At 42.8% G+C, this 16144-nt stretch overlaps 1 protein-coding gene across 2 annotated transcripts in view; it reads right to left on the bottom strand.

Annotated features, from left to right (window-relative positions):
- The window catches only part of ETV6 (ETS variant transcription factor 6), a 144093-nt gene that overhangs the window by 83234 nt on the left and 44715 nt on the right, over window positions 1–16144 (bottom strand). Inside the window, exon 2 of one of the 2 annotated variants that reach the window (XM_065658560.1) lies at window positions 13174–13300. In XM_065658560.1, the coding sequence (XP_065514632.1) occupies window positions 13174–13300 (127 nt within the window). Of the gene's footprint in view, window positions 1–13173; window positions 13304–16144 lie in introns of both variants that reach the window. The other variant, XM_065658559.1, reaches the window with a different exon arrangement.

The following is a 16144-nucleotide window of genomic DNA, read 5'->3' on the forward strand; positions in this document are numbered from 1 at the left end:
GTCACTGTTACCTTTGCTGGCACTCCCAGTCCCTACACTGTATTTCATTCGGCATGATTTTAAAACTGAGAGGGTGTAAAAAATGGGCGGAGGACTGTAAATGTTCCAACTCTTACACAGACTGAGTGCTACCTCTTGTTCCTATTTTGCTGAGGTCCAAGGCTTCAATCCTGCACCAAACCATGAACTTCTGCTGCTGCATGTGACCCATCCACCACTACCCCACACTGTGCATTGCACCCCTGAGAACAACACAAAGTGGAAGTAGAGAATGATTCCTGTGATTTGGTTACACTCACTTTCAACAAGTGAAAACCACCAAGCAAGCTGTAAGAGCAGTGATGAAATAAGCCTCCTGTATTTAATAACAATATTTGTCACCACTATTAGTATTTAAAGAGCAGTAAAAAAAAAAAAACAACAACCTCTAATAAAAAGATCAAGGTGCCTCAAACACACCCAGCAACACAGTAATGACTACCTAGAGTAATGCAGCTAAAAGCCCAGAGGTAATCAGACCACTTGGGAAGTTTCCAAGGAAGCAAGATACAAAGAAGTATGACACAGAAAAAAAAATGGGGAACAAAGAAGTATCTGTGTATGGGAGGGGGGAGTTTCTGACAAAACGCCTTCACTGAAGCGTGGAGAGGAAGTGAAAGCCAGCAAGGAGGCTAAAAACTGAAGGAGACATATTGCTCGGAAGAAATCATAAAGAGAGAATAGGAAGGAGGAACTTATGTATATAAAGGGAGATTTCCCCACTAGGAAATAAACAAGGACCCACTTGAGTGGCAGAACTGAAATAAGTAACTGGTTTGTGGACCGGCAGGGACCGGGGCTACTTCCTTCTGCACTACCGAGAAGGAGGAAGTAGAAAGGGAGAAATTCTCAGTATTGCATAAAACCAAAGAGGCAGTCGTTCCTTCATCTCTCTTCCCCCAAACATTGGCCAAATAAGTGGAAGCACAGCGCAAATCTACACATTTACTCACACACACACACACTCTCTAGATAAAACCATGGCAGCTGCTGAAGTCAGTGAGACAACTCCTATTCCTTTCAGTGGGTCCAGAAGGTCACGCTATTTTCACACGGCAAGCATCTATTAAGCTGGCTCGACAAACCATTTCTGGTTCAGCCCCAACATTTCCACTTAGGACTTGTGCAAATTTAACTCACTAGGGTTGTGCTTAGTTGTGCTTTCTGAACCCTGCTTTGCCACCACTACTTTTGTTGTTAGTGCCCCGAGTGGAAGAACCCTGAGCTCCGGACTCTGTGTGGAGGGAGGGCTTAAATATCACAGAATCTCTCTGCTGGCTTGAGTTGATGGAAATGTTCTTTAAAGCCCAGCATCAAAGCATTCACTTCATAAGCTGCAAGCCTTGGTTCTTGTGCCAGCAGCGACTTCTCCCCATAATTAATTAATACCGTATTAATTGTGCATGTTCCACAGGCCTGTTGAGGAGGTGTGGCAAGGCCTGCACATGCAGATCAACCTTCAGAGTGCAGTCAAGAGAGGTGCACAGGAGGGAGAAGGTAAAACCCCTCCATGTACCCACAAAGGAAAAGAGAGTACAAGCACTGTGCTCAGGGGCTATGCAACCGGCGTTTGAGGAGGGGCTTGTGCTGAGCCCCACCATGGCATTTCAGCAAACAATGAAGGATAAGGGCAAGGAGGGATCTTCCACCAGCTGCACCCTTGTGCAATCTGTTCGGCTCTGGGCCAGCTGGGGGCACAACCACTGGGCCAAAAGCAGGGGCCCATGGCAGCTGAGTGCCCTTGCGGGTAGGGACTTGGCCACAAGTCATAAGATCCTGCGAAATCGCTGGAAAGAGAAAGGGGGAGGAGGAGGGAAAGGGAGATTATTTGACTTGCTCTCTGCTGTGCTGGTCTTCAACTCCCCATTGACTCCCAGCGCTGGGAAAGGTGCACCCTCACCGTTCCAGGGGCTTTGGCCATGGTGTCACCGCTGCTGTGCACGGCAGGGAACCCACCGTGGGCACCTCACCCTGGCCCCAGGAAAACAAGGGACAAGTGAGTAAAGAGGATGTCCCAGGCACAAACAGCCCCTGTGAAGAAGCCCATCCCCAGACATGCCTCAGGATTTGGCTGGAGACACATGCCCATCAGCAGCCACGCAGGACACGCCAGCCTGCAAGCAGACCCACAGACCCTTCCTCGCTGTAGGACAGAAACCAAGGTCTAACTGAGGTCTAAGCGCTGATCAAGGTGGTTTATGTAGCAGACTTACCCTCTATAAAACAATCAAGCTAGTGGACACACACATTTTCTGTCGTAATCTGAATGACAGTTACAGCTGGCATGAAATCTAACCTGAAAAGACATTTTCACACTAACTCTTGCACCAAATTTATTCATCTCTATAATTTTTTGTGTAGGTAAATTATTTGTTTTTTTCTGAAGGTACTGTGCATTTGGCATTGTTAAAAGAACAAGGAAAAGGAGGACTGGCAAAGGAAAATTTTAGCAAGACTCCAAAGTAAAAGGCATGAAATTAAAAATACATGAAACCGTAAAAAGGGGGAAGATAACACAGAAAATTCAGGAGGTTTATAAACTAACTGCAGAAAATATTCCCAGCAAGTTACTTTTAGAAAAAAGGAAATTTATGTTTAACTATGAATTTGCTACAGCACGTCCATAGTAAACATGAAAAAATGCAGTTGAAGATCATGCTATTTATCCGGGGATGACAAGGCACCTTAACAAACTATACACAGAAAGAGAAGCACTAAAATATAGGCACACAGCAAAAACCTTCAGAATTCTGCTTAAAGCAGGTAATACTTTTCACTCATGAGGAAGGCAGAACACAATTTATGCTGACCATATAAAAAGGAGATTTTTTTTTTCTTTTACAGTGTTTAGAGAAGGATAAGCAGAAATAACCAGACATAAACTTTACATAATTAAAAGTACAGATGCAGATTAAAATCTTAATTTGTGGATTTGAAGAGCCTATGGCTGCCAAACCTAGGACTCTTACCCTACACTGTCCCTTTCTTTCAACAGTTTGAAAGAAAAGCTAAACAAATCTCCCTACGTTTTTAAAAAATAAAAAGGTAGCTATTTATAGCTGCATTTATTGGAGCTGTTTCCTTATCAGGAAGTATGTAGCTGGGAATTACTGTCTGCCTACATCGGAAATTCTTTCTGGGATACAAAAACCCAAAAAGGAAATTTCCCTTCAAAAATATTCTGTGTTTTTTTGCTGCTGGTGGGTTTAAAATAAAATGTCAGTGCTCTGACCAGGTCACAGCCCCTTCGGGACGTTTGTTCTGCAAACAAGAAGCTTTAAGACACCTGAGGGAAACATAAAAAAAGGCTTCTAGAGAACTCAAAGCAGGAGAACACTGAAAACATATTAATAAGTTAAGAAAATAAACCTTTTTTTTGCAGAATGCTGAGATAGTGCAATTTCATTATCAGCATTATAGTATTTTCTTCTGAAATGAGTGTGTTCTTAGAGCTTACCCTTACCGGAAAGCATTTGCAAAATTTATCACTCTGGCAAAGAGCTGACTCTCACAGTGCTTCCTACACCTGGTTTGTTCAGACCAAGTCTTTGTTGTCAGACTCTCCTGACTGAACTCCTGTCAACCAATCCACTGCTTCCCTCTCCACCCCAGGGCATACCCAGTAGTCCATAGCGCAAAATTAAACAAAACTACTGCTCCTCCTTTGAGAAAGGAGTGTGTGATGCCAAAAGCCCGTATCGGGATGCCACCCCTTCTGCATGTCACAATGCCATGACAGGGCAAAGGCCACGTAGGACATGGATAGAATATTGCTTGCCTGCAGGAGGTGGGTCTGGTTTTTTGCAGCACATGCAATCCAGTAATAGTGAATCTCCAGCTACAGGGATCCACTCAGTAAACTCTCAAATAGGAAGACTTGCACTATCTCTAAATCAAATCCCATAACTGAGGATTTTGCACAGAAGCCCCTCACCCTATCTCTCCACTGATTGCAGAACACTCCATACTATGTCTGTGGGCATTAAAGGCAGAAAGGATATGTTGGTTAATCACTAGAGATGTTAATTTCATTTTAACTTGTCATCGTGTAATTTAACATTTTAATTTTCTGGTTTGTATATTTACCACAGAGCTACTTAATTCTGCTGCCAGTGCAGAATGGATACTTTTTTTTTCAGTATATACAAAAATATACATATATTCAAAATACACAAAAGCATATGGAGATCAAAACCAGACAGGCACATGCAGTAAATAAAGCAGGTTGCTTACGGCTATTCCCAGGGTATGATTTTTATGCATAAAGGCTCACAAACAAAGATTTGGAGCTGAGCAAGTATCCCAATGCTTTGACTCTAGAAAGCCAATCAGTGGTGACTCTAACGCACAACATCGCCAACCATATGCTTATTAAATATATTCATAAGTTCTTGAACAAAGATTACTGCTACATTAATAACAGTGTGCTAATCCTGCATGAAACAAAGTTTACATGAGGAGGGAACACATTCAAACTTACTCATTCCATAAAAGACAAGACAGCGCACAAGCACCCACAACAGTGGAATGGCTGATGCACAAGTGCTTCCCCTTCCCAAGTATCTTTGGAAAATTACCTTGTGAAAAGGCTCTTGGCTGAGATGTTGGATTGGGCCTCCCAGTCTGGAGGAAACCATTGTACCAAAAATGTCTTCAACAAACTTACAAATCATTTAGTCCTTCAGCTCCAGCAGTAAAACAGGGAGTTGTAAAATGAATGTAAAACCCTGTCTAATGGAGATTCTGTCATGCCGTATTTGTTAAGTATGACAAGGAGTGCCAGCACAGGGGAGAGAAGACATACAAGTACAGTAGAAAGAAATCCAGTCTCTCATAAAGGACATAAAATAATTGTTTTCTCTGTGTGTATATACAGATGACCTATTACATTAATACCTGGTACCTTGAAGCTGTAGCAAGTTTCTCCTCACCCACTACACGCTCCTCTAAACACTGGCCAGTGGTTCTCTCATCCAATATTCAGAGGTTCAGCTCTGTTTTTTATTAGGGGAGTGGACATCACATGCGTGCTATGATGTTTCCGCAGGGTTTTCTACCACACTTGTGTTTTGTTGCAAGGCGCTTACCGCACAATGGTTTGTTTTTGTGGAGTTGTTAGTCATGGCTTACACGCAGTTTCTCTTCTGCGTTTTCTTTAATTGTAAGGCTATTTATGAACACTGGGTTCTTTACATTAATTTTATTTCTTAAGAAAAAAAAACAAACAAAACAAAAACAAACATGGAAGCATTTATAACAACACAAATGAAAAATTAAACAGACACATTTGGGAAGGGAAGAAAAAGCAAGCTAATTTTAGGTTCACTGATCTTGACAGCATCCCTTTAAGACAAAGCTAAAAATGCTTCAAACCCAGCAATACCATAAATGTCCTGCTGCTTTTGCTTCTTATTCCTCCCCACACTTTCGAGGGGAATTCCACAAGGGATCATCTTGAATCCCGAATTAAAGTGACATGTCTCCCTTTCCCCTCTGAATAGAGGTGAGTCTGTGTTTTGCAGATTTAAAACCCTGAAGTGAAGCTTTCCAGGAGTGTAAAAGACAGGATTAGCTCCACTGGGACTCCCACACTGCAGGCTCTCTGTGCCCTGAAGCGCTGGCCTCCTGCCCTCCCGCCTCAGGACTGCTTGGCAAGTTCCCATCGGGGCAGGAAGGTTCCCATCCCTCCACCCGCTTCCACTGGGGGCTGTCGGCACAGGAAACCTCAGTGTTAACTCTGTCTGGGTAGCAACCAGGTACATTAAAAAAAAAAAAAAAAGAAAGAAAAAAGAAAAAAAATTTTAAAAAGCACTTGACTCTTAAAATACCCTCTCAAGAAGCAGAAATCAGCTCACAGCACTGGCCCGACAAATTTTTTCACACTTAAGCTGGATGCCTCTGCCACAGTCACAAGGCAGCAGTAAGGAGCTAACAGATTTAGGGTTCAACTCGCCAGCTGTTTACATCAAGGGTGACAACTGAAGTGGCCCTGAGTCACCACAATGCAAACCCAGTGAGAAGGGGCTCAGTTTCCCCACAGATGATGAACAAAGACTGTGCCAGAAAAATATAAAGCAGGATTTTCCTGATCCAAAGGCCACAGCTTTTGCAGCTGGATCAGTAATGAGGTTTCACTCTTCCCAGTCCAACATATTCCAGATAAAGCTATTTTAAGTGAAATGGCAGCATCTATGTTGTGCCTTAGCCACAGTGCAAGAGCAAATCTGAGACTGGGCTTCCCACCCATCCAAATCGCAGGTCTGTACGACCGCTTCAAAGCTGTTTGGAGATTCACTGTAAGAAACACTCAGGAGGCAAGCTAGAGTAGATGAGTTAAATTCAGATGAGCACATGAGGCTGCCCGTGGAAGAGGCCACTTCAGTTAAGAGGCAGGCCTTATCAATGTCTCCCTCGTTCATGATTTCCATCCTGTTTGCCTAACAACTAGATGTAACTCACAATCATGAAGGAGCCAGGCCCAGTCACTTCACTAGGGTTGACCAAAGTAATGGTCACTGAGGCTGACAGGACGGCTGGCTCAGATTTCCACAGTCCAGCCAGCCCATCAGTAGATTGCTACGAGCTGAAAGACCAGGAGGCACTGCTGAACAGAGGAAGCAGATGTGCCCTGCCCTGCATAGCTCACTGTATAAACATGCAAGAAAAGCCCATGGTGGAAGATGAAGATGCAACACCAAGAAAATCAAATACAGCAAACAGTCTGGTGGTAGTAAGCAGTGCCACTGACCTGGTTTAATTTTTTTTTTTTTTTTGGTAGTGGGTTGAGATTGGTTAAGAAAGAACTAGCTAGCCAGAAAGAAAATGAAGTATAAGGTGAAAAGGAGATTAGGAGGAAAGGCAAGCATAGAAAGGACAGTGAGAGGAAGGAACGAGGCTTAAGTGGCCATAATGTCAGAGAAGAGCAAAGAGGGGTATGGAAGAAGTCAGCCACCTGAGAAAAAAGGCCATTCCAGATCCTACTAAAATCAGTGGGAATTTAAGCACTCATTTCACTGGGACCAGGATTAGTCTCAGAGTCATTAATTTGACATTCTGGCCACCTCTCACAGCCCTTTTGTCTTATGCAGCTTTTATTTTATTTTCCCTGTATGTGCGTCAGTCAGTTTTGTTCCACAAAGATCCTTCTAAAACAAATATTTTTATTGCTTGCTGCTCTAAAAGTGGCTTAGGGTGAAGGGCTTTTTTCCCATCTCACAACATACTTTCAGTTCAATGCATTGAATATTCTAGTAACTAAATAACACTATGCTTAATGCTTCGAAGTGGCTTTCCAGCTGCTAGCCAAAATTGTAGAATAATTAACAGGTGCCACAGGATTAATAAAAGGAGCAGCATAATTAATAGACACTATACAGAAAAAATGGATCCTTGGCAACCCTGACAGTGTTGTTGTTTCCTCCTCCTCCTTCTCTTAATTGTTTCCTGCATTCCTTAAAAAAAAAAAAAAAAAAAAAAAAGAAAACTGGTGCCCTTAAAACACAAATGATGCATATAAGCAACAATGCATGATCAGGAGAAAGAAATTCATAAGAAACTGCTTTCAGGGCTGATAAATGCCTGAGTTTAAAGAACCTGCCCAACTGAGAGCCCAACTGCCTGGCCTGCCCTACTACTCATGTCCACACTCGGGGCTAATTTAGAAGACTTTTCTACAGAATGTAGTACACGTAGAGTCACAAGGATGCTAAACCAATACAGACCCACCGGACACATCCCCATCTAATCAAGAGTATGAAAACCAATATAAATAGGCATGCAGAAAGATTCCTACGAAGCACTCACTGAAAACTTAAAGCCTTTAACACAATCATTGCAGAAAACTAAAATTATCCTTCTGTCCTTCCTTAATGAGGGCAGTAGAACAGACAGTAATTAGAAGGAACACATAGATACTGAAATAAAAAATGTGATTTGACTATGTGTGACCAGGTGTGGATACTCTGAGTTCATCAAAATCAGCTGTAGCCTGGAACATACCACACACTAGAAAACTAAAGACCAGAACCTGGGCCTACATTTGAAACAAGAAGCGGTCGAACAACTTTACAAATAGGCCCTTAGCTTTCCCTACCACCATGACCCCCCAAAAAGTGAGTGCAGTCAAGATGCTGACAACACTATAATCCCAATGTAAAAGTTCTCCCCTATGAGATGATGAATGTACCCTGACATCTACATTGGGTCATTTTACTGTGAACATCAGTGCAGGCTGTTGGGGATTCATGAAAAAGCAAAAGCAATAATTAGTTGCTGCCAAGAATAATCACTTCACATGTACAGAAAACTATGTGCAGTGAGCCTTGCTATGACAATGGGCAGTATGCATACAAAGGATGCCAACACTAAAGAAAGAAGAGTAACTAGTTTAGAGGAAGAAATGAACTCCTGATCATGCTTGTATCAATAGAAAACACTGTGAAATCTTTGCCCATGAGGTTCCATCTCCCTAAACAAACCGACACGCATTCCCAAGAGAAGATGCCCTTCAGAGATAAAAATCAGACTGTACAAATTAACAGAAACGTGCAAGCAGGAATGCTGCTGCACAGGATCAGAGCATGCAACAAGTTCTTTTTCAGCACTGATATTTTTGTGTCTCTTGTTGAAGAAGTTGTATGTTGAAAGTGATGAAGAAAATCATGAAGCCTTTAGCACATATTTACAGCTACTGTTGTAGAAAAATGCTATTTTCTCTGTGATTCACAGCATATTAATAGACACAGGGATGGATTCTCGTATCCATCTCTTAAATGCTCTATCCTCTATCCAGTTCCAATAACTTTTTACTACAAAGTATTGGCCATAGCACAAAATGCGTAACTAATGACATTGTACCAGATGAGACAAAAAGATTGGTTTTAATTGAAAAAGAAAAAAAGAGAACTTTCTCTCTGTGGTAATATGGAGTAAGTTTCCTTAGAGATAAGGGGTATGCAAATAGTTTCAGGACTTCCACCCATCTCAGCATTCTCCATTATGACAATATCTGTGCAGTCACTGTACTAATTTTCACAACTTTTAAGTCTTTGCAGTCACGTTATTTCCATTTTAGAGTGGGTAAACTAACAAAAGATGTCCAGGGTCACAGAAGGCACCAATGGCAGAGCCTCGTGTGAGAGCTGAACTTGCTTCTCCTGAATCCTCAGTAAACACCTCAGTTTTCCCAACACTCCTTCTATCTGACATTATGGCAGTCTAGTGGAGGCCAGATATGCTTCAAAGCTACCATAGCGTACATGCCAGGGACAAAGAGCAAACTAGAGATCACTGTACTTTCTGACTATATACCTAAAGTAGATGCAAGCATATTCTCCAGCTCCCCACTGATAGCTTGTTTACAATGCCTGCAATACTCAATTAGTAGGTAAGAAGTGGATGATAGGCAAACGAGTGTGTTTAAGAGTATGGGTCAAAAGTCCTTCACAGAGAAATACAGCATCAGAGATACATGAAAATTACCAGAAAACGATTCTTACTCTCCCAGAGCTTTAAAGTTAAGACTGATTACATTGTACTTCTATACTACGGGAACAGGGCAGGCTTGAAAGAAAGCGGCTAATTAAAACAAGAAAGGTTGTGTGAGAAGGGGAAAAGTGCCTTTGCATCACTCCCAGGAAAAGGGATTTCTCCATATATTTCCAGCTGTGTTGATCAAAGAGAAGGAGACCTCCTCTGCTTACTTGCAGCAAAGAGGGATCCGCATTCTACTCTTCTAAACCTTGCACTTTTCCCTTTTCCAGCCTCTGGATCAAATCAGCTCAGCATAGCTGAGACCCATTTGCTCACCAAACGGTGAGAAATAATTTATTGCACCAAAGGAAATTGCTCTACTAATTGTCCTGATACTATTATCTATTAGCACCTTCAGAGTGCTCTTAAACATTAGAAACAGTGAAATTCCTAATAGGAAGGCATAAAACACTGCCTGAATCCATAGAGTGCACTTCATGTTCCATCTGAAATGTTTGTCTCTAGTTCTACTTGCGCTTGGGCCAACCGCTGCTTTCAGCCACACCTGTAGTACAGCTCTTGAACTTTCAGGCTGGCAGAAATGAAGATGTATGGGTTAGGAGTGAACTCTGCCTTCAGTTCCATAAATGTCATCAGAATGTCAGAGACACAGAGAATGAGTGGAGACCTGTCCAGCTACCAGCTTCACGCATGGCTGTAAAAACCTCCCGTATCTCCTTGTTGCACTGGAGTGAGGGAGGGTTGAGGGTTGTTATGCTTCACCTAATTAACAAAAACAATAATAAGCCTGGAACCAAACAAAAGCTCAGACCTAAAAAAAACGCTCAGACTTTGCAAATCTAGACCAAATCTTCACATACGCTACCAAAACCTGAACTAGAAATTAGCTACCTTGCCTGAATTTTAGGGCAGTTTGAATCTACACGTCTCAAAAAAATTAGAGAGGTCCATGCAGGAATTGGAAAATCCCATTTAATACCTCTTAAACCTCACAACCCAAGATCCAAAGGTGGTTAGATATCTCTATACCTGGTATTAGGAAGACTACTCCTGGAATACCATCTTCAGTTCTGTCGTCCTCACTTTAAGAAGGATATCTGAAGTGGGAAACAGTTCACAGAGATGATACAAAGAGCATTTGAAATCTGGAAGCTTTACAGGAAGACTGACAGCCTTAAGAACCTCTCTTCCTCTCCAGTTCAGCCAAGAAAAGGTTAAAAAGTGACTTTACCTAAAAGCACCTATATCAGGAGTAGTCTTTTGACAATATTTAGCAGGAAAGGAGATAATGAGATCTAATAGTTGGAAACTGAAGCTTGACTAATTCAAACTATAAATAGGACACTTTAAAAAAAAAAGCAAATAAGGAGGATAATTAAGCATTGAGAGAACATCTAGAGACCTTATATCCTCTGCACCACTGCAGTCTTCACATGAAGAGCAGAAATATTTCTGCATAACATGCTGTAGCTCAAACAGATACTGGACCTAAACACAGGAGTTACTGAATGAAGTTCTGTAACTCAAGTTATACCAGAGATCGTTTTAGGAATTCATAATGGTCACTTCTGGCCTAGCTATGAATCTATACACTTTAAACAGTGGTTCTAACAATATTTGGGCCAGCTGGTTGGTGACAATGTCTGGGTCACTATTGACTGCATACTGAGCTACAGAATACTATACAGCCGTGGACTACAACTAGTACGGCCATATAAACATGCTTCCTGATGTATATGACCTGAGACACTGACTTTGTGGAAGCCTATTCCACAGATATTTAATGATTAGTCATCTCTGGTTTTAACATACAACAAGTCACACTGGTGTGGAAATACTAGTGGGAAAGCAGCCTCCTTGCAAGTTTAAAAATGTGCCAATCAAAAGAAAAGAAAAACCAAAACAAAAATCAATGTGAAAGACTGTATCACACCTTAAAATACTGGATAAAAAGCTTTCACTGACAGAAAGCCTCATAATCTTCACACTACCGAGCCTGCAGGCTAGCTGGTGGGAAGCAAGCAGGCAGCAAACACAGTCAGTATCAGGGGTCTCTGCCTTCCTGCCCCATGCATATGTCAGACCCAGGAGGAAGGCAACAAGTAATTGGGAAGCCAGCCACGAGCCTAGCTGTGGAGAGGACAGGGGCTCCCACAGCAGAAGTAAATAGTACCAACTAATGCAGTGAAAACGAACGAACGAACAAAACAAAAAAACCCCACACACACACACCAAACAACACAGATCTCAGGGACAGAAAGCCACACGAGGGAAAAGAGCTGATGGAGAAGAAGTGCTTCTGTGTTGGGTTTTGTGTATCTACGTTTCGGGCAAAGGATATAAATGCCTTATAAGTGTGGCAGCAAGTCCTCCACAGGCTGGGGATCCAGGCAAGCAGTGACACACAGGGACAAGCAGGATCTGGGAGCTCACAAATACTTGGGTAGTGACCAGACACGGTCAGAAATGCTGCAGCACCAGCTCTCATTCCCGTCAGAAAGCACAGGAAAGGTACAACTTGGGCTACCCTGCACCACAGGCAGAAGAGAGTAAGAGGCAGCAGCAGGTAAAAACATGGCCGTGCAGAACACAGCATGGACAACAAGTGACCTTGGGGCAGAGCAACTCAGTGGCGAGCAAGGGAGCAAGCATGGCACTACAGAAGTGCATCCAGAAAACTATTTGCCTGGAAGTCAGCTGAGGACATGAATAAGAATGTCTTATGATAAACACAGACCCTTTTTTCCCCTCCCTCTGAAATCCCAAACTCATTTGTCAGATGGCAAAGCACAAAGTTAGGTTTGCTCCTGGCCCTGTTGCTCATTGTTGCTCAAGTACCCCAGGAATGTAACACCTGACAAAAGTTTACTTAAAACCTCTCAATTTACATCAGAACTGCTTCCCCTCCAAAAAGGAAAATTCCATTCTTCCTTGTCGCCATCCTATCTCACTAATTCACCTCTTCATAGCCAACAGCCCTTGGCCTTTCCTATTCCTCAAACATTAAATCATCTCAGCAAGGAAGTGCCTGACTCTTGCCTTGCCCCCAGCTCGTTTTTGTTCCAATGTCAGTGATATGCCCTTCCTCCTTTGCAGCATCCTTTTGTGCACAGCTAAGCTCATTCCTCCTCCTTTCCCACCGCCTCTGTCAGCACACACACTCTGTAGTAGAGAGCCTGAACACCAGGAGCATTTGACAGTGAGACCCATAACTATCTGAAAAATACTGAAGGCACAAATACGCTCCACTTGCCACAGTTTCTGAAACTCTGACCTTGTGCTGCAGCACATTGCTGAGCAATTCCTATACCGTGGAATGAAATATAGTATTTCCCATCAAAATAAAGCCTCCACATTTATGCCTACCGCGAGAAATAAGTAAAATCTTTGACAGGGGGTGCAGGGGATGGGGGACGGTGGTGGGGGAAATAACGTACTGTATTTAAGAGCAATTTCCTTTGGTTAATAGGAGTATTTAGAAAAATCAAACCAGCTAGAACTTAAAAAAAAAAAAAAAAAGGAAAAAATGTCTAAAGGTATGGAGCTTCCCTGATCTCTTCCATAAAAACAGAAACACCTCCTCATACCACCCCGCACCCTCCTTAATCCAAGAACATAAGAAGCCTCCATGCTAACACTCACGCAGGTGTGCTGGCAGTTTGATCGTGTCTTCCTCCATCCTGATCGCTTGAGGCACTGGGACATGTAGTGGTGACGAGGAAGTGTAATTTGGTACCGGGCTCACTGGAGGTGTGTACGAAATTCTTTCCTGCTGTTAAAAAGAAAGCGGGGTGGCGGGGGAGAGAGAAAGAGAGAGGACAACGTGAACTTTGGAACAGAGGTGTGAAACCAAGTCAGGGGAGGGGGAAGTGGGTGGAAGGAAGGAAGTGGGGGCGAACAGCATGAGTGATGCAGCCGGCTGCCCAGGGAGCCATCGAGCCTGCAGCCTGTCCACTTGTGGGCAAGCGCTGCACGGGCAACAAGCTGCCTGGCACTGCGGCCACAGGCCAAAGAACTTTTCAGGTGATGGGTTTAATTTTCAAAAGGTCCATGAAGTTTCCAAGGGTCTTCTCAGAAATTTGCTGAGGGAGGAAAGGGAAGTGAGACACAAGTGGGGAGACTCTGAGGGTTTTATGTCAGTGAAAATCTGACAGCAGCTCCATGATACGTGCATGAGTACTGTTACAAAGTGCCAAAAATGCAATCTTATGCTAACAAATCAGTCATGATCTGAGCATACTTATTTAACACTTTACTCCTTCATAGCATTTTGAAGTCATTAAGCAATTAGTTTTGTCTTTACTGCAGAAAACCATACTACCAGAAAACTACCATTGAGTGATGTATTTTTTTCTTGTATATAGTTACTAGCACTTTCTTTGAAGTAGCTTAACTTGCAACCAAGTAAGTAAGCAGTATACAGAAAGCAACTATGCAAGGACAGTCAAATAGAGCAAAAGGGCAATTCGTGAATGTTGCATTAGTTTCGTAATTGTCACTGTTAGGCTTTTATTTCTGAAAACAGCTGCCAAGAAATTTAAGACTGAAATTTCATCTGATCTGATGGGAAAATCCTTCCATATTCTAAGCCCATACTCCAATCACAGCACAAATTATACCCTTTGTAAATAAACATAGCCACAATTCTACGGGAGCACCAAAAAAAAATCATTATCATATGCTTCCTGGAAGGCAATGTGTGTTATTCCCCAAAACCATGCTGCTGACATTTAATGACGGCAGTGCAAACAGCATGGATTTACATCCACATACATAAAGAAGCAAAAGGAGCCACCTTCCTTTCTGAGCATTTGCAGTAGAGTACATGTGCAGCTCCCCCACCCTGACCCAATCTCTGGCAAATGGAAGAGAAAAACTTGGTGCTGGAGCAAGAGTGGGTAATTACTTCCATTACAAACCACAACAGTATCATGGATGTGCAGCAGGGAATTAGACTGAGGCTGACAGAGACACCTGCAGAACATAACCTTAGCACCCTCACCGCCAGCAAAGGGAAGGAGAGGTTTGTGCAACACGGGTAAATAACTACTAAATATACTAAAGGTGAAAACTTCAGGCAGACTGAATGACTTGTCCGAAAAGAAATGGAGCACCTAGAATGTCTTGCACCTCTCAGACACTGCTTCAAAGCAAGCCCAGCTCATTCTGACACAAGTTGCTGCTATGAGCTTGCTGTTCAGGAGCTCACGCAAAACCAGAAGTTTCGCCTCAATGTCTGGAGTCCCATCACTCTGCCACCACTGCTGATAGTCAAGGCAAGGAAGACTGACAGCCTGTGGAGAATAAATGATCCACCTCAATACTAAGTGTTCTGGGCTTAAACGGAGTGGGAAGACAGGCCTGGTTAATTCTACCACCACTGTGTTATTTCTGGGAGTGCAGCTTCTGTGGCTTTCAGCTCAGCACATTTTAACCAGAAATTGTTCAATCTTACGTTCAAGTCTCCCACAAAGCCCTTTAACATCTTCCTGTGCCCACTCATTTTCTTTCTACTCACCACTGTCCAGGCAACAGCAATCCAATAGCTCATATGAATTTAGATTTCCTTAGTCAACAAATAGGCATGTTCATTGAGACATGGTGAAAGATGCACCTGCGGAGCTACGAAACATCATTCTGCTTTCAACTTTTGCAACTCCTGCCCTGGTCCCCAACAGCTGACACTACGCTTCACATTCCCAGGAGGCGCAGCTCTCTGGGCCTGTTCTGCAGTCTTGCTGTCCATTTGCACCTTCTCACTGCTGGTGCACAACACCAGCGACTCAGGACGAGACCAGCCACTTCCTAGCATTTCCTGCTGCGATTCACAGCTCAGATAATTGAACCACACTGCAGCTGCTCATTTTGTTTATTGAGTGAGGTATTTATAAAAAGAGGAACGCTTCTGAAATATAGCTACACGGATGCCTGTCTCTGCGAACAGGCACTAAAGAATAGATGGGAGACCTGAAGTCCTTTTCCCCTCTCCCAAAAAACACAGGACACAGTCCAACCTCAGGTCACATTTCACACTCTCAGAAATACTGAATCACCACTGCAAAGACAAGGGCTAAGTGGCTTCAAAGAACCTTCTCACTGGTCAACAGCAGGAGGAAAGTGCAAGCAGAAGACAACATTATATCCAGAACCCTGTGCGCATCCCTCACCACCCAGGAGGTGCTGTATCAAACTAAAACATTATACACTTCTAGTACCTGCTACCTTTCTCTCCATACCGATCAACCTCCTCAAGGCATATGGTAACCTGATTTTATATCAAGACAGTTTCCTTGGGATTTACTGTTAAATACATTTGATTCATTGTTTCCTAGTATTCATAAGAACGGGATAGTAAAAACCAAAAAGTAGTCATGGAAATGCACAGTTACTTTTTCCACACACCTTGGATATCATCAGTAACACATGAGTTGGTAATATTTGCAGAACACATTTTACAAGGCACAGAGGGGAATTAGCTATCCGACTCTTATTAGTGCCTTTGAAATGCCCTCTCTTACTAATCCTGCATTTTTTTCCAGCACCTTTAACCCAAATATCAGAGCAACTTACAGACATTTGTAAGTCTTTTTCTTTTTATTAGACACACGGACGA

This window comes from Caloenas nicobarica, chromosome 1 (genome assembly GCF_036013445.1).
Source record: "Caloenas nicobarica isolate bCalNic1 chromosome 1, bCalNic1.hap1, whole genome shotgun sequence".
Lineage (NCBI taxonomy): Eukaryota > Metazoa > Chordata > Aves > Columbiformes > Columbidae > Caloenas > Caloenas nicobarica.